Source organism: Lutra lutra, chromosome 13 (assembly GCF_902655055.1).
Source record: "Lutra lutra chromosome 13, mLutLut1.2, whole genome shotgun sequence".
In the NCBI taxonomy this organism is placed as follows: domain Eukaryota; kingdom Metazoa; phylum Chordata; class Mammalia; order Carnivora; family Mustelidae; genus Lutra; species Lutra lutra.
Genome location: NC_062290.1, coordinates 58912045 through 58930777, shown reverse-complemented (window position 1 = coordinate 58930777; position 18733 = coordinate 58912045). Strand labels below are relative to the sequence as shown.

Below are 18733 nucleotides of genomic sequence, written 5' to 3'. Positions count from 1 at the left end.
TGGAGAAGTAACTTATTCTAAGACTGAGGCAGTGAAAGGACATGAAGAGCATGGAACATCTACCACCGAGAAAGGAAGGATTTATTAAAGAATGATGGGGCCATGTCAAAAGGACACAGGATCTGGTTTAAAGGGAGTCTCAAAAGCCAAATTTGGGGAAATTTGAGCAAAGACAGTAACAGAGCTATATTATAAAACACTGAGTTAAAAAAAGAATACATGAGGGGTGCCTGGGTGGCTCAGTCAAACATCAAACTCTTGATTTCAGCTCAGGTCATGATCTCAGGGCTGTGATATCAAGCCCCACATCAGGCTCTATGCTAGGTATGGAGCCTGCTTAAGATACTCTCTCTTCCTCTCCCTCTGCCCCTTCCCACCCCCTGCACTCTCTCTCTCACTCCCTCTCTTAAAAAAAAAAAAAAGTATATCCAAATAATTGGGGTCAGAGAAACCTTCACAGCAAAGCTAAGAGTAAGGGCTTCTTTAGAGGAGTAGTCATTTGTGAAAACATTTTGAAGGCATCTCACAAGTAACTGCAGAAGACTGACCCTTAAAGAAAAGGCAGTGGAGGGACCTGTGAAGGTATCTCAGGATTAGGAAGTTACAGGATCATGTGATATGACAGCTAAAAGAAACCTAGAGACACAGTCTTCAGGGACAGGTGGGCCGTGGGGAACATGGTGGCAACAGACATTGCCAAGATCACAGATGTGAACATCAATTCTCATGGCGTCTTCAACTGACATCTGTGACAAAGTACTGGGCAAGACACAGAAGAAGAGCTATAGTGCCTGGGAAGCAGGCCCATCTCCCACCAGACCCAGGACAAGAAGATCTACATGTATGTCTATTCAATGGGTTACGGTCATGCCCAACACTCCATCTCCACCAAGAAGATCAAAGCCATGTACCCTGACTACGAGGTCACCTGGGCCGATGATGGCTACTGAGGTCTGCTTAAGGGGCCAGCTGTACCCCCTGGCCAGACGTTGGAGACCAATACCAGTTTGGCCCAAGCACCCCGGTTTATCTCACGTACAGGAATTAAAAACATTATCACCCCTGCTGCCCCCAACACCCCGCCAAAAAAAAAAAAAAAAGAGAGACCTAGAGACCATTTAGACTAACTCTCCCCTTTTATACATCAAGAAACTGAAGCAGACAAGAAGACTTCCAGAGTCACTCAGAGAGATAGCAGCAAACCCAAATTTAGAACAAGGACTAATTATTCCATTACTCTTCTTAGAAAGTTTTAGCTATTAAAAGTAGTACACTGGGGACGCCTGGGTGGCTCAGTTGGTTAAGCAGCTGCCTTCGGCTCAGGTCATGATCCCAGCGTCCTGGGATCGAGTCCCACATCGGGCTCCTTGTTCTGTGGGGAGCCTGCTTCTCCCTCTGCCTCTGTCTGCCACTCTGTCTGCCTGTGCTCGCTCTCGCTCTCTCTCTCTGACAAATAAATAAATTAAAAAAAAAAAAAAAAAAAGTAGTACACTGTTGGGAGTGCCCGCCTGGCCCATTCAGTAGAGCCTGTGAACTTTGCTCTCAGGATCATGAGTTCAAGCCCCACACTGGGTGTAGAGATTATTTTTTTTTTAAAGTAGTACATCATTAAGTATTTAGAAAATGTAAGATGCAAAAAGGGGGTTAAAAAGTCATAATGCGGGGTGCCTGGGTGGCTCAGTGGGTTAAGCCGCTGCCTTCGGCTCAGGTCATGATCTCAGGGTCCTGGGATGGAGTCCCACATCGGGCTCTCTGCTCAGCAGGGAGCTTGCTTCCCTCTCTCTCTCTCTCTCTGCCTGCCTCTCCATCTACTTGTGATTTCTCTCTGTCAAATAAATAAATAAAATCTTTAAAAAAAAAAAAGTCATAATGCCATAGATGAACAGATAAAGAAGATGTGGTATACATAATGGGACACTACTCAGCCATAAAGAAGAATGAAATTTTGCCATGTGCAATAACATGGATGGATCTAGAGGATATAAGTGTAAGTGAAGTAAGTCAGTCAAAGACAAATACCATATTATTTCACTCATATGTGGAATTTAAGAAACAAAATGAACAAAGAAAAAAAGAGACAAAAAAACAGACTCTTAAATACAGAGAACAAACTGGTGGTTACCAGAGGGGAGGCGAGTGGGGGAATAGATGAAATAGCAGTAAGGGATTAAGAGTATACTTATCATGATGAGCAATGAGTAAATGAGCAATGTACAGAATTGTTGAATCACTATACTGAATACCTGAAACTAATATAACACTTTATGTTAATTATCTGAATTAAAACAAGAAGGAAAACAATAGGTAGTACCACATAAATGTTCTGAGGTTTGAGTCCTTCAAAATAACCTGCTGGGGGGCGCCTGGGTGGCTCAGTGGGTTAAAGCCTCTGCCTTTGGCTCAGGTCATGGTCCCAGTGTCCTGGGATCGAGCCCCACATCGGGCTCTCTGCTCAGCAGGGAACCTGCCTCCTCCTCTCTCTCTCTGCCTGCCTCTCTGCCTACTTGTGATCTCTGTCAAATAAATAAATAAATAAAATCTTTAAAAAAAAAAAAAGAGTCAGACAAAATAACCTGCTGGACTTTCATTTGGAACTACTTATTGATTTCTTTTAGGTTAAAATTGGAAGGACAAAAAAAAAAATGTCAATCCCTCATACCAGAGACAAATTTGATTAATATTTTGGTACTTCTATTTCCAGGTATTTTTCTCCTAATTATATAAATACATTTATATACATGTATTAATCTGCATGGGCTGCCATAACAAAATGCCACAGATTGGGTGCTTAAACAGCAGAAATTTATTTTCTCAGTTTCCAGAGGCTGAAAGTCAAAGATCAAGGTTCTGGTAGAGTTCAGTTTCTACTGAGAGCTCTCCTACCTTGCAAATGGCAACCTTCCTGCTATGTCCTCACATGGGAGAGAGAGCTCTGGTGTCTCTTCCTCTTTTTAAAAGGCAACCCATCCTTTCAGATTAGGGTCCCCCCATGACTTCATTTAACTTTAACACCTCCTCACAGATTCTCTCTCCAAATACAATCACATTAGGGGTTAGGACTTCAATATACGAATGTTAGGGGAACACAATTCAGCCCACAGCATTCCACCTCTGGCCCCTTCAAAATTCATGTCTTTATCACATGCAAAATACATGTTTTCCATCTCACCAGCCCCACAAGTCTCAAATCCAGATCAACCCTAAAGTCTAAAATCCAAAGTCTCACTTAAATAGCAACTAATTAGATATTAGTGAGACTCCAGGTATGATTCCTCCTGAAGCAAAATTCCTCTCCAGTTGTGAACCTGTGAAGCCAAACAAGTTACAACGGTGGAAGGGACAGGAATAAGTGAGAGATTCCCATTCTACAAGAAAGAAAAAGGAAAGAAGGAAGAGCTGACAGATCCCAAACAAGTCCAAAACCTAGCAAGGTAAATTATATTAGATGTTAAAGCTGTAGAAAAATTCTCTTTGGTTGATGTCCCACCTTCCAGACCCACTGGGTTAGCAGCATCACCCCCACAGCTCTTCAGGATGGCCCTGCCACATGGCTTTCCTCAGGGGCCTCCCTCTGAAACAGAAGAGCATTGCCTCACTGGGCCTGTGCTGGGAGTAGCAGCGCTGATATTCTCTGAATTACCTTCCAGGTCATTCTTCCCTTTCTTCAAGAAAAGCACATGTTCACACCAAAATAACGCTACGGTCTGATCCTGTAGAATCCAAGAAGTCCAATAGCCTTCATTCCTTCCCTCTTTGTCTCTGTTAGTTGAAACTGGCATATATACACATATATACAGGAAGTTTTATATAGTTTCTAAAAGATATTTTTAAAATAATCTCTACACCCAACTTGGGGCTTGAACTTAGAACCCCAAGATCAAAGTCACACATTCCTCTAAGCCAGCAGACACCCCTGTTTTATATACCTTTTAACTTAAAGGTCTTTTTTTAAGATTTTATTTTATTTTGAGAGAGAAAAAGACGAGTATATGAGTGGGGAGGGGCAGAGGGAGAGGGAAGAGTTGGACGCTTAACCAACTGACCCACCCAGGGGCCCCTTTAAAGTTTCATAAAACGGTCTCTATTATTATTCAAAGCATAATTTTAATTAATGCATAATACTCAATCTTATGATTATCATTTACTATTAACTATAGTCATTTTTTAACTTTATATTTAAATATTCTGTAAACATCTTTATACACAAATCTTTATCTTTTTTTTTTTTTTTTAGATTTTATTTATTTATTTGACAGAGATCACAAGTAGGCAGAAAGGCAGGCAGAGAGAGGGGGGAAAGCAGGCTTCCCGCTGAGCAGAGAGCCTGATGTGGGGCTCGATCCCAGGACCCTGAGACCACGACCTGAGCCGAAGGCAGAGGCCTCAACCCACTGAGCCACCCAGGCGCCCCCTTTATCTGCTTTTTGATTACTTATAATAAACTCCCAAAAATTCAATGACTGAACCGAATGATCTTCTGATTGGAAAAAAATATATACCACTATAATAAATGACCAAAAAGGCAAGGATTTTTTTATGATTATTAAAGTATATTAAAAAATCAGGACAACTAAGTTAAATGTGTGATTCCTGACTGGATCATACAATGAGGGAAAAAAGAGCTATAAAAATACTTGGGGGATAACTGGGGAATTCTTAATATGCACCATATATTAGATAATATTATTGTGTCAGTGTTAAATTTCTTGATTCTGATCATGGTGATTTGGTTATGTAGACTGTCCTAGCTCTAAGGAGATACATGCTGATGTGTCATGAAGTCTGAAGATTACATCCAAATGGACGGCTCCATACTGAGGCTGCCTGGATGAGGTTCACCAGGTTGCTCTGTCCACCGATTCATGATTTTCTGCCATTTCTTGGCAAAAATGGCAACTAATGGTGCTGTTCTGAAGAGACTGGAACAGAAGGGTGCAGAAGTAGATCAAATTATTGAATATTTAAAGCAGCAAGTTGCTCTTCTTAAAGAGAAAGCAATTTTGCAGGAAACTTTGAGAGAAGAGAAGAAACTTCGAGTTGAAAATGCCCAATTAAAGAAAGAAATTGAAGAACTGAAACAAGAGCTAATTCAGGCAGAAATTCAAAATGGAGTGAAACAAATACCATTTCCATCTGATTATCTGCTGCAAGCTAATTCTACAGTTTCTGAAAATGTGATACAGTCTAGACCAATAACAACTATAACTGCTGGTGCCAAAGAACAGATAGGAAGAGAAGCAGAAGAAAAGAAGATGAAAGAGAAAACTGAAGTGAAAGGAGAGAAAAAGGAGAAAAAACAGCAGTCAGTAGCAGGAAGCATTGACTCTAAGCCAGTAGATGTTTCTCGTCTGGGTCTTCGAGTTGGTTGTATCATCCCTGCCAGAAAACCCCCCGATGCAGATTCTTTATATGTGGAAGAAGTAGATGTTGGAGAAACAGTCCCAAGTACAGTTGTCAGTGGCCTGGTGAATCATGTTCCTCTTGAACATATGCAAAATCGGATGGTGAGACGCACCTGGGGGGCTCAGTGGGTTAAAGCCTCTGCCTTCCGCTCAGGTCATGATCCCAGAGTCCTGGGATCGAGCCCCACATCAGGCTCTCTGCTTGGCGGGGAGCCTGCTTCCCCCTCTCTCTCCCTCTGCCTGCCTCTCTGCCTACTTGTGATTTCTGTCAAATAAATAAATAAAATATTTTTTAAAAATAGGATGGTGATTTTACTTTGTAACCTGAAACCTGTAAAGATGAGGGGGATAATATCTCAAGCAATGGTGATGTGTGCTAGTTCACCTGAGAAAGTTGAAATCTTGACACCTCCTAATGGGTCTGTTCCTGGAGACAGAATTGTTTTTGATGCTTTTCCTGGAGAGCCTGACAAGGAGCTGAATCCTAAGAAGATGATTTGGGAGCAGATCCAGCCTAATCTCTTTACTAATGATGAGTGTGTGGCTACATACAAAGGAGCTCCCTTTGAGGTGAAAGGGAAGGGAGTGTGTAGGGCTCAAACTATGACTAACAGTGGAATAAAATAAAATTAAATGCTTCATTTACTGAACTACATTGGAGAAAACTTTAATAACAATAGAAAGAAATACATTTGTCACTTGTAAAAAAAAAGATTATATCCAAATGATTCAGAAAATACGTGTATTTTTGTGTATGCATATACATAGAAAGAGAGAAATGAGAGGTTGGGACAAGGGAGAGCAAGTGTGGCAAAATGTTTACCACTGAATCTAGTAAAGGATAAATGGGTCCTCATTATACGGTCAACTTTTCTGTTTTGGGGTGTTTCTTTTCCCAAAAGATAGGAACAGACTATTCACAGAAAAATAAATTAGCCAATAAACATATGAAAATTTTAAAATTTTTTTATTTTTAAAAAATATTTTATTTATTTTTTATTTGTCAGAGAGAGCTAGTGAGCACAAGCAGGGGAGTGGCAGACAGAGGGAGAAGGTGGCAGGAGAAGCAAGGTCTCCACTGACCAAGGAGCACAATGTCGGACTGGATCTCAGGACTCTGGGATGAGGACCTCAGCCGAAGGCAGACACTTAACTGACTGAGCCACCCAAGTATGTCAAACCTATTGATTATTTATGGCCTTTTATTTCTACCAGCTCTTTTGGCATTTGATCTCCAGTCACTTCAACTGAACTTCAAAAAGGGTGCAGGAAGGAAAGGGAAGTGAAATCTCAATCACTCCATTTCACATCTCATTAGCAGTCCTGGAGAAAGGTTGAAGAGATTAAAAAGGTCAAGAGTGCCTGGATGGCTCAGTCAGTTAAGCAACTGACTCAATTTCGGCTCAGGTCACAATCTCAGGGTTGTGAGATCAAGCCCCATGTTGGGCTCTGTCCTGATCATGGAGCTGACTGAAATTTTCTCTCTCTCCCTCTGCCCTCTCACTCTCTCTATCTTGCTAAAAAATAACTAAATAAATAAATAACTTAAAAGGTCAAAACTAACTCATTAGAATGAGTTCTGGAAAGGACCTATAGACTTTAATTTACAGCCTGGTTTTCAATTTAGATTCTTCTGGTCTCTTATGACCCTAAATGTTTGATAAATTCGAAGTCCTATATGGAAAAAAAAAGTTAGCAATAAGTAAAATGAAAAATTGCAGACTTTCTCTAAAGAAAGAAAAAATGTTGAGGTCTGCCACTGGTCATACTTTTATCAGGAAAGAAGCCTATAAAATGGAAGACAACCAATGGACTGACAAACCATGAATGGAGGTTTTCCTTCTCAGAAACACTATGAAGGTTATAATGGTTCCAAGTATTGGCTGTGGAGTTAGGTAGTCTGTGTTAGAATATTTACTTAACTACCTACTACCTATCTGATTTGTGTCAAATTACTCAATCTCTTTATGCCTCAGTTTCCTCATCTGAAAAATGGGACAACAGTAAAAACCATGTCTTAGGGTTATTGTGAAGATTAAATAAATTAGTACATTTTAGTTCTTTTTTTTTTTTTTTTTTTTTTTTTTTTTTAAAGATTTTATTTATTTATTTGACAGAGAGAGATCACAAGTAGACAGAGAGGCAGGCAGAGAGAGGGAGGGAAGCAGGCTCCCTGCTGAGCAGAGAGCCCGATGTGGGACTTGATCCCAGGACCCTGAGATCATGCCCTGAGCCGAAGGCAGCAGCTTAAACCACTGAGCCATCCAGGCGCCCCAGTACATTTTAGTTCTGATGACAGCATCTGGCATACCATAAGACCTCAATTTATGTTACTATGGTTACTATGGTTCTTATTATTACCACTATTGCTACAATAACTACTACAACAATACAACTACTACAACAATACAACTACTACAATAACTGCTACAATAACTACTACAACTACTACAACAACTTTCAACCAGCAGCTATTTAGAATTTGGCATCTGGTTCAGAAAAACTATACTAACACAAAAGAAGCACAAAACACACACACAGAGCGGGTGAAAAAGTGAAAGACAAAGACTACAAGTCAGTCCTTTAGTGTCTCCTCAGGCTATTTTGAGAGACACTGAGAAGGGAAAACTACACCAACAAAACACAGCTCATTTCAAGAGTGAATCTTTGTAGTCTGGATAAATTAATCTCAAGAGAAATGACAAATTCTCTCAGTCATTCATCAAACTTTATTGTGGCTTTCTGTACTATGATTCAGGTATTCAGAAAGAGTCTAGAAATATAAAACAGAAGAATGTTTATGCCTATAAAAACTGTGTTCTTACCAAAGAAATATAGACAGATTATAATATATAATGGGTTATACGATTAATGTATGCATAGGATACTATGGAAGCAGAGGAGAGACACCCAAACTAGACATGGGGTAGGGAGGAAACAGCAAGATTTCCCAGGGGTGATGACACTGAAACTGAACTAACTTTAAAGGACACTAACAGGTAAATGGGATACAATGGGGAAAAAAATCATTCCCCCATGGTAAAAGCTTTCACATGGAGATAAAAGATGAGCACCACTGCCCTGCTTACAGCCACACAAAACCAAAAGGACTCTTCCAAACACTAATGACTAGATAACCACTGCAGATATGGGCCTGAATAGGTATGCCTCCAGAATATCTTTTGTTGACATCTCCACCCTCCCCAACTCAAAAAAAGCCATGTTTGGAGAACTGACAGAAAGCTTAGATCAATGATACTCAAAGACAAGTTTCTCACTTACAACACTGGGCGGCAGCAGTGGGCAATGGCTTCCTCTGGTTTTCTTCTTGACTGGAACACTAGAAGCAAAAAGGAGAAAGAAAAAAAAAACACTGATAAGAGGCCCAAATACAGGCAAAAAAAAAAAAAAAAAATCACAGCTGCTTGTGAAAAGATTTAGTGTTTGACTAGAGTTAAATTTTTATTTAACAGAAACAAGTCATCCTGCTGATTTCCCTGTATGATCCTGATATATAGGCCAGACTATATGTCAGATTATGGCCCTTGCCCAATTTAACAGGCTAACTAATGCGGGAGAGCAGAGAGATTGTTTTGATCAAGGGCACCTGGGTACGTACCAGCTCTGCCAGACAGCCCTGGAAGGCTTCGAGGAGCCTTAGAGAGCTTAGAGAACTCAGTCCTCTGAGTTTTCTTATGGATAACATACAGATTTCCGTTTGGTGTGATGGAACTGAAAACCTCTCTGAAACGGGAGTTTTCCCGTCTTTAAAAACATAATCGTGCTTCTTTCCTCACAAGGGCATGTGGGAAGTAAAATTACTTATTTAAGCATGTAATGCAACATCTCATACCTACTACAGTTCCCTTTCCATTCTAGCCTCCCCAACCCAATACCACCATCACAACCAAAAAAACAAATACAGATTACTGAAGCCACTAAAAAAAAAAAAAAAAAGTTCTGTAAAAGAGAGCATAACTAAATGCAAGTCTTGAGGATGGGCAAGATTTGTAAAGGCAAAACAAGAGAAAGGCATAAACAAGTTAACAAAGGTACACAGTCTGAAAAACAAAATATTTTGATCAGAGCCTACTGGGGGATTCAAAAGACATAATTTGGTCCAGCAATTTGCAAATATGAAATCTGGAGTTCTCATCCTGATTCTGCCACTTATTACTATGCTCTGATGTACTGGGCAAGACAGTTCTCTAACACTGCCAACGAATAAGTCACTCATTCAGCATAAAGTTCTTAAGAACCCATTATCTACAAAGGCCTTGATGGAGTTTGTACATCATGGTAAGGAATTCAGATTTCATTCTAGTGTACTGGGAAGCCATTTATAATTTTAGACACAAAAGGGATATGATTCGATTACACTGTAAAAGTCTTTCTGGCTAGTGCATATGAGTGTGAACTATAGGGAACAAGAGGAAAAGACTAATTACTGCAATAATCCAGATGAAAGTTTATGGTGGCTTACATAGGAGTTATTAATGGTAAAGGACATCTCAAGTAGTTGAACACAAAATACAAAACACTTTTTGTATGTAAATATAGTTTTATATGTGAAGTACTTTATAAACGATTAACTATGATACAAATATCAGAGTTAGATACTGCCATTACTAATTCCAATAGAGAATAATGAGAAGTCAAGCACAACCTAAATAATAGTAATAGTAAATCTGCCAATCATAAAAATGCTCAAAAAGGGGGCGCCTGGGTGGCTCAGTGGGTTAAGCTGCTGCCTTTGGCTCAGGTCATGATCTCAGGATCCTGGGGTCGAGTCCCGCATCGGGTTCTCTGCTCAGTAGGAAGCCTGCTTCCCTCTCTCTCTCTGCCTGCCTCTCTGTCTACTTGTGATCTCTCTCTGTCAGGTAAATGGGTAAAATCTTTAAAAAAAAAAAAAAATGCTCAAAAAGTTCTTGAAAGTTAAGCAACCCACCAAAGGTAAAAAATGGACTTGGTTATAAATAGTAACCATTACAAATGAGGATGATTTTTATAGGTAGTACACAGATCTATCAGTGAGAAAATTCTGTAACTTTAATTTTTAATTATTTTTAAGTAGGTTCCACACCCAAAATGGGATTTGAACTCACAGCCCTAAGATTAAGAGTCGCATGCTCTACTAACTGAGCCAACCTGGAACCCCCAAAATTCTATAACTTTAAATATTAAACTAGAAGAATTCAGATTTAAGAAATGAAAGTAGAAGGATGCCTGGGTGGCTCAGTCACTTTAGTGTCTGCCTTGGGCTCAGGTCATGATCCTAGAGTCCTGAGATCTGTCTGCATCAGGCTCCTTGCTCAGTGGGGAGGTCTGCTTCTCCCTCTGCTTGCCTCTCCCTCAGCTTGTGCTCTCCCTTTGTGACAATATTAAAAAGACGCTAAAAAAAAAAAAAAAAAGACAATAGCAGATATTTTCAGAAGACATATTTCATGAATATCCTCTAGGCCCAAAGCAGAAAGATGGAAAACCAACTAAAGCCTAATTAACAATATTAAAAGAGCTAAGGAAAAATCTATCATACATATGTACCAAAACAAAACAAAACAAAACAAAAACAAAAACAGAGGGGCACCTAGCTAGCTCAGTTATTAGAACATACTCTTGATATCTTGGGGCTGTGAGTCTGAACCCCAAATTGGGGGTAGAGTTTACTTCATCAAACAAATGAACAAACAAAAAAACCATACACACACACACATACACACACAGGAAAAAAAATAATCCTAATTATATCCAATCTCATCATGAATATAAGTGGACAATTCTGAAGAGATTACTAAGTCAAATCCATCACATTATTTATCTATAATATATAAGTATTATAATGTTAATATGTAAAGATATGTTTGTACACTTTAAATGTATGCATTGTATGGTATGTGAACCCTATTTCAATAAAGCTTTTAAAAATAACAAGAGGGTGGGGCGTCTGGTGGCTCAGTCAGTTAAGCAGCTGACTCTTGATTTTGGCTCAGGTCATGATCTCAGGGTCCTGGGATCCAGCTCCATGCTCAGCAGGGAGTCTGCTAGAGGATTCTCTCTCTCTCTCTCTCTCAGCCTCTACCTCTACACCTGCGCCTGCTTTCTCTTTATCTTTCTCTTAAATAAATAAATCTTTAAAAACAACAAGAAGAGGGTTATAAAGGAAGGGATGAAAGAAGTAAACTGAGTGAACTCTGAATCCTAGAACAGAAACAAAAAGCAAAAATCTTAGAAGAAGTTGAGAACCACAGACCAAGAATCACCATTTTCAGAACTGTAAAATTCTGCAGTACTTGTATAAGTTACATTCGGTTTTTTATTGTTTTAACTTCTTCATCTGATTCTGCATAGTGACACACAGTAAGCCTATAAAATCAAAAGTACAATGTGGGGTTTTTTTTATATTTTATTTTTAAGTAATTTCTACACCCAGTGTGGGACTCAAACTCAACCCTGAGGTCAAGAGTTGCATGTTCTACCAACTGAGCCAGCCAGGCATTCAGAAATGTGTTTCTTTAAGAGGGAAAAAAAGAAGATGGGAGTTTGGAAAACTGTATACCAGTCTACACCCAGGCTGTGGGAAAAAAAAAAGCACAATGGGTAAAGTGGATATAATGATAAGAGTCTATGTGGCATTTATCAAGGGATGAAGAAAGATTGAAGCTTTCAACAAACAAAAAAAGTTGAGGTGTTGGCTTGGACATGAGAAGAGTTACAAAGTTTAATAATAGGAAGCCTAAAGAGGATTCAGTTAAATTAAGAGAAAACCCTGACAAGAGTAATTTGCAATTATCACAAATTCTATTTCTTCATCTTTGATTTAACTCATTGTGTGTTGAACTGTGTACCTCAAAAAAATATGAAGGGGCGCCTGGGTGGCTCAGTGGGTTAAACCTCTGCCTTCGGCTCAGATCATGATCCCAGAGTCTTGGGATCGACCCCCCGCATTGGGCTGTCTGCTCAGCGGGGAGCCTGCTTCCCCATCTCTATCTGCTGGTCTCTGCCTACTTGTGATCTCTCTCTGTCCAATAAATAAATAAAATCTTTTTTTTTTAAATGAATGTCTTAATCCCCAGTACCTATGAATGTGACCCTATTTGTAAACGGGGTTCTATAGATGTAATCCAATTAATCCAATGACTGTTGCCCTTACAACATAAATGTAAATTTGGACAGAGACACACCAAGAGAACACACTGTGAGGACAGACTGAGAGACAGAGAGGCATGTGATTAACAGAGGCAGAGAATGGAACAATGTGTCTTCAAGCCAAGGGACAGCAAGGACTACTGAAAACCACCAGAAGGCAGAAGAGAGGCATAAGACAATTCCTTAGAGCATCCAGAAGTCCCTGCCAATAACTTAATTTCAGAATTCTAGCCTCCAGATTTGTGAGAAGATAAATTTCTATTTTTGTAAGCCACCTAGATAGTGGTACTTTGTTATGGCAGCCCTAGGAAACAAATACACTCATCAAAATATTTCATTTTGGCTTCCCGCACTAATCCAGAGATATTGGTTATTAATTACCAAATGCAACAGCTCCATTTCACTCCTCATCATCTTTTTTCTCAATAACACTTGACAGTATCAAGAATTTCTGCCTTGGGGCGCGTGGGTGGCTCAGTGGGTTAAAGCCTCTGCCTTCGGCTCAGGTCATGATCCCAGGGTCCTGGGATCGAGCCCCACATCGGGCTCTCTGCTCAGCGGGGAGCCTGCTTCCTCCTCTCTCTCTCTGCCTGCCTCTCTGCCTACTTGTGACCTCTGTCTTTCAAACAAATAAATAAAATTTAAAAAAAAAAAAAAAAGAATCTCTGCCTTAAAACCCTTTGTTCCATGAACCTTTTTCTCTTTCTCCCACTTACTCTCTTCAGGCAACTCTTTCTCCACCTCTTTGGTTTTTTCCATATTCTATCTTTGATGTTCCCCCAAGGTTTTGTCCTCATTCCTCCTCAATACCTTCTATATATTCTACCTGAGTGAATTCTTCTATTCCTGGGACTCCAAATGCTACCATCGTGTTCATGAATCCAAACTCTATGCCTATAGCTCCTAACCCTATCTAACCCTGAGTTTCATATTCTTTCATGAGGTTGCTTACCAGACATTTCCATTGAAATATCCGCTGGCACTCCAAATTCTACCTTAAAATCAGACCAATTTTCTAACAGCCCAACATGCCCCAAAATGAAAATCTTATCTTTTCCCTTCACCACCAATAACAAAACCATTCCCCATTCCTGACTGCCCAGGCTGAGTTGACTGTGTTCCCTTCTGTACACCAGACTTCTCTGTAGAGATAAGACAGGATCAAGCAATGCAATACTCTAAGCATCCCTAAAAAGAACATACTAATAACAATATACAGTTGACTCAGACAATGGGGGGGGTACGGGCACTGACCTTCAACACAGGCAAAAGTTTCCATATAATTTTTTTATTTTTTAAGATTTATTTATTTGAGAGAGAGAGAGAATGAGAGAGAGAGAGCGAGAGAGAGCCCATGAGAAGCGGGAGGGTCAGAGGGAGAAGCAGACTCCCTGCCAAGCAGGGAGCCCGATGCGGGACTCGATCCCAGGACTCCAGGATCATGACCTGAGCCAAAGGCAGTCACTTAACCAACAGACCACCCAGGCGCCCCACATATAACTTTTGACCCCCCAAAAACTTAACCACTAAAAGCCTACTTTTGACTGGAAGCCTTAATAATTAACAGTCAATTAAAGCATATTTTGTATGTTATATGTATTATATACAGTATTCTTACAAGCTAGAGGGGGAAAAAAGTTCATAAAATCACAAAAGTAATAAATACATTTACAGTACTGTATTTGTTTTTTAAAAAATCTGTGTACAGGACACCTGGGTGGCTCAGTCAATTAAGCATCTGCCTTGGGGTCAGGTCATGATCCCAGCATCCTAGGACTGAGCCCATATCAGGCTCCTTGCTCAGCGGGTAGCCTGCTTCTCCCTCTGCTACCACTCCCCCTGCTTGTGCACTCACTCTCTTTCTCTCTCTCTCTCCCCACCATCTCTAACAAATAAAATAAAAATCTTAAAAAAAAAAAAATCTGTGTACAAGTGAACCCACACAGTTCAAATTCCTGTTGTTCAACAGTCAGTTGTATATCCCAAAATCTGGGAATTAGCAGAAGAAATGCTTTTCACTCACCTGTGTAACAAGAGGACAGTTTCCCTAGTATAAGCTCCCACTCAAGAGTCCTCAGTCAGACTAAATACCAACTCAGCGATTGATGGGGGACAATGAGAAAAACAGAAGAAGTGGGAAACAGATCCTTCTAATGAATGTCCAGTGATCTTCCAGTTGCTTTCTTTCTTTAATGCAGCTTAAATTCTTTCATTTTTTAACATGCTCCTAGGTCCTCCCTTGGCAAACTATAGTGTCCTAGAAAGAAATTTTCCCCATCTTTCTGTATTGCATATAAGGCAGTTCCTACCTCACTATTAGCTCCCAAGACATTGATTTGTTCCAACTTGTAGGTCCAATATCTGGCTTCCTCCTCTGGGATATCTACCATGAAAAAGAAGAAACTAAATTACTAGGTTGTTAATTTAATCATGGTTCAATAGTCCTTTATTCCATCAAATAATCAAAGTTAGAAAGTGATGGACTAATTTTACTGGAAGGCTTGGTTCTTGCCATGAACTTCATCTTGAATCTTCACAAAAAAACCAAAATAAGGTACTATTATTCCCATTAGATCAGAGGACTTAATATTGTTAAAATGTCAACACTGCTCAGTGTGATCTATATATTGAATGCAATCGCTATCAAAATCTCAATGATGTTTCTTTGCAGAAACAGAAAACCCCATTCTATGGATAAAGAAGATGTGGTATATGTATACACACACAGACACACATATACACACTGGAATATTACTCAGCCATCAAAGAAATGAAATCTTGCCACCTGGGTACCTCAGATGGTTAAGCATCCAACTCTTGGTGTTGGCTCAGACTATGATCTCAGGGCCATAAAATCAAGCCCCTTGTTGCGCTCCACGCTCAGTGCAGAGTCTGCTTGAAACTCTCTCTCCCTCTCTCTCTGTCCCTCACTCTCTCTCAAATAAATAAATTTTTTTTAAAAATTTTTTAAAGATTTTATTTATTGTGGCGCCTGGGTGGCTCAGTCAGTTAAGCATCTGCTATCAGCTTGGATCATGATATCAGGGTCCTGGGATTGAGCCCTACATAGGGCTCCCTGCTCAGCAGGGAGCTGCTTCTCCCTCTCCTCTGCCCTTCCCCAGCTCATGCTCTCTCTCACATAAATAAAAAAAACTTAAAAAAAAAAAAAGATTTTTTCAAATTTATTTGACAGAGAGAGAGACAGCAAGAGTAGGAACACAAACAGGAGGAGCGGGAAAGGGAGAAACAGGAGGAGTGGAAAAGGGAAAAGCAGGCTCCCCGCTGAGCAGGAAGCCTTATGTGGGGCTCTATCCCAGGACCGCAGGACCTGAGGCAAAAGGCAGACACTTAATGATTGAGCCACCCAGATGTCCCTAAAAATTTTTTTGAAAATAAATGAAACACAGGGCGCCTGGGTGGCTCAGTGGGTTAAGCCTCTGCCTTCAGCTCAGGGCATGATCTCAGGGTCCTGGGATCAAAGCCCTGCATCGGGCTCTCTACTCAGCGGGAAGCCTGCTTCCCCCTCTCTCCCTGCCTGCCTCTCTGCCTACTTGTGATCTCTCTCTCTGTCAAATGAATAAATAAAATGTTTTTTTTAAAAAAGTAATAGACAAAAGTTTTAAAAAAAAATAAAAAGAAACATATCAACATGTAAAAAACATCTCTAGTTGATGAGGTCGTAAGAAATTTTCATGTTCTTTTTGCATACCTATATTTTCTAAACTTTCAACATAATAAATCATGTTACTATTTTTAAAAGATAATGGTATATAACTGAATAGAATATTTCACAGGTTTCTGAATTATCCAAAAGAAAATTCCATTGCCAAAATACGGCAAACTGTAAGCTAAAATTCTTCCCTTAGAAAGACCCTTTATTAAGCCTTTTTAGTTTTCTAAAAGATTTATTTATTTATTTTAGAGAGAGAGCCAGTGTATGCATGCAAGCGGGAGGAGGGGCAGAGGGACAGAGAGAGAGAAGCAAAGTCCCCACTGAGCAGGGAGCCCTACTTGGGGCTCTATCTCATGACCCTAAGACCATGACCTGAGCCAAAAACAAGAGTTGGAGCCTTAACTGACTGAGCCACCCAAGCACCTCCCTTTCTTTTTTTAAATTAATTTATTTATTTTTTATGGCACCTCCCTTTCTTTTTTTTTTTTTAATTTTATTTATTTATTTGACAGAGATCAGAAGTAGGCAGAGAAGCAGGCAGAGAGAGAGAGGGAAGCAGGCTCCCTGCTGAGCAGAGAGCTCGATGTGGGGCTCGATCCCAGGACCCTGGGATCATGACCTGAGCTGAAGGCAGAGGCTTTAACCCACTGAGCCACCCAGGCGCCCCGGCACCTCCCTTTCTTAAGCCTTTTAAAACTGTATCCCCAAAAACATGAAAAAATAAAAAAATAAAACTGAATCCCAAATGTGGTTATCATAGAGGCACAAGCTTGGCACATTCACATTCACTTATCTGAGGTTTTACCTTAACATTTATTCAAAAACCCATTTATCAGACACCTATTATGTGCCAAGCAACTCAAAAGATACCAAAATAAAATACACAAGAGCCCTCATGAAACTGAAATCTAGACAGAAATGTATACAGCCACCAATGACACAATGTAAGTGATACAGTGTTTAAAGAGAAGAATGTCTTTTTAAAATGCCTTGGTGCAGCGGGGGGCCTGACTGGTTCAGTCTGTGGAGCACATGACTCTTGATCTCACGGTCGTGAATTCAAAAGCCCTATGTTAAGCATGAAGCCTACTTAAAATAAAAATAAATAAGTAAAATAAAATGCAATGAGGGATGGATTGACAGTGTGAGGAGCTCCACAGATCCACTCTTTAGCAAAACTGTATATATACAAAAAAACTATTTTTGCCATGATCATGTATTTTTCAGTTTTTATTAAAATTATTTTTATTTTTCATTTAAATTCAATTTAGTTAACATAGAGTATATTATTAGATTCAGGGGTAGAATTTAATGATTCATCGGTTGCATATAACACCCAGTGCTCATTACATAAGTACCCTCCTTAATGCCCATCACCCAATTACCCCATCTCCCGACCCACCATCCCTCCAGTAACCTTCAGTTTATTTTCTAGAGTTAAGAGTCTCTTACAGTTTGCCTCCCTCTGTTTTTATTTTATTTTTCCTTCCCCTCCCTTATGTTCATCTATTTTGTGTCTTAAATTCCACATATGAGTGAAATCATATGGTATTTGTGTTTTTCTGACTTAAAAATTATTTTTTAAATATTTTTCTATTTATTAATGCTACTTCAATGTTTAACTGACAAATCACAAGGTATACATTCACTTCAAGACAATGAATATTAAATTATCAAAAGAATAAATCTTTGTTCTCTAATAAGCAAGTATTTCCTGTCATTAAAATGTCAGAGAAACCTATTGACTTGAAGAGAATGCGCTTAGTATGGATTCTTTAATGAGTACCACTCTACAGTCTGCACCATTTCTGGGCTAGGTAGATGACTAAAGTAGAAGATGTCAGAATGCCCTCAAAGGAGATAGCTGACAAGACAAAAAATACAGTAATCAGACTAGCAAACAATTGTTAACAATATGATAAAAAGTGTTAAGTGGTTTTTAAAGTCTAATTCAATAGACTCACCAAAAGGCAACTCAAATCTTGTATCAAGCAAAATCTTATGAGGAGTCGGGTTTTTCGTTCCACAGATCTCATCATCTTTCATCAATGTCTCTGCCTCCAATGTGGACCACTCCCCAGGCCCTTCCTAGAAAACAGAGGATCTAAGATTAAACTTTATTTCTTCATGACTCCCCTCCTCCTGTTTTAAGAGTTGGGTGTTTTTTTTCTGAATGTCATTGTTGGAGAGCTCCTGGAGACCACTCACATCCTGATGAGGCAAACACACCACTGTCACCACTTGTCTCTGCTGCTATGTGGCTTCTGTTCTCCCTCTTTGGTGGAAGAGCAGCTTACACCATGCTCAGCTCTCTGCAAGCCCAGTGAACATAGAATTCTGGAGTACCAAACTCAAAAACCAAACATCTCAATAGATCAATATTTAATCTGCACAACTTTTAATGGCTGTATCACTTAATATGTATTACTACTTCTAATCAGTAAAGAGCTACTAACATTGCTACTTAAAGTAGACCTGAACTGGAGCCACAATAAAAACGAACTGTCCATCT

General features: G+C 39.6%; 2 protein-coding genes across 8 annotated transcripts in view; one reads left to right on the top strand and one right to left on the bottom strand.

Moving 5' to 3' along the window:
• UNC13B (unc-13 homolog B) overlaps positions 1 to 18733 on the bottom strand; it is a 231265-nt gene that overhangs the window by 143449 nt on the left and 69083 nt on the right. For 5 of the 7 annotated variants that reach the window (XM_047698627.1, XM_047698628.1, XM_047698629.1 and 2 more), the window contains exons 5-7: positions 18186 to 18309; positions 14858 to 14931; positions 8685 to 8742 (exon numbers count right to left, since the gene is read on the bottom strand). In XM_047698627.1, coding sequence (XP_047554583.1) covers positions 8685 to 8742; positions 14858 to 14931; positions 18186 to 18309 — 256 coding nt within the window. The remainder of the gene's footprint in view (positions 1 to 8684; positions 8743 to 14857; positions 14932 to 18185; positions 18310 to 18733) is intronic. The other 2 variants (XM_047698631.1, XM_047698632.1) reach the window with 1 other exon arrangement.
• LOC125082829 (aminoacyl tRNA synthase complex-interacting multifunctional protein 1-like) lies at positions 4821 to 6100 on the top strand. Its single transcript, XM_047698649.1, has 2 exons — positions 4821 to 5504; positions 5709 to 6100. The coding sequence occupies exons 1-2, from the start codon at positions 4863 to 4865 to the stop codon at positions 6027 to 6029; spliced, it is 963 nt and encodes a 320-aa protein (XP_047554605.1). The 5' UTR covers positions 4821 to 4862; the 3' UTR covers positions 6030 to 6100.

What these genes read in the sequence shown, in the direction of transcription:
- LOC125082829 (XM_047698649.1), top strand. Translation starts at nt 4,863, where the DNA reads ATGATTTTCTGCCATTTCTTGGCAAAAATGGCAACTAATGGTGCTGTT. An exon ending in AACATATGCAAAATCGGATG is followed by an intron (nt 5,505 to 5,708) that starts GTGAGACGCACC and finishes AAAAATAGGATG; the next exon opens with GTGATTTTACTTTGTAACCT.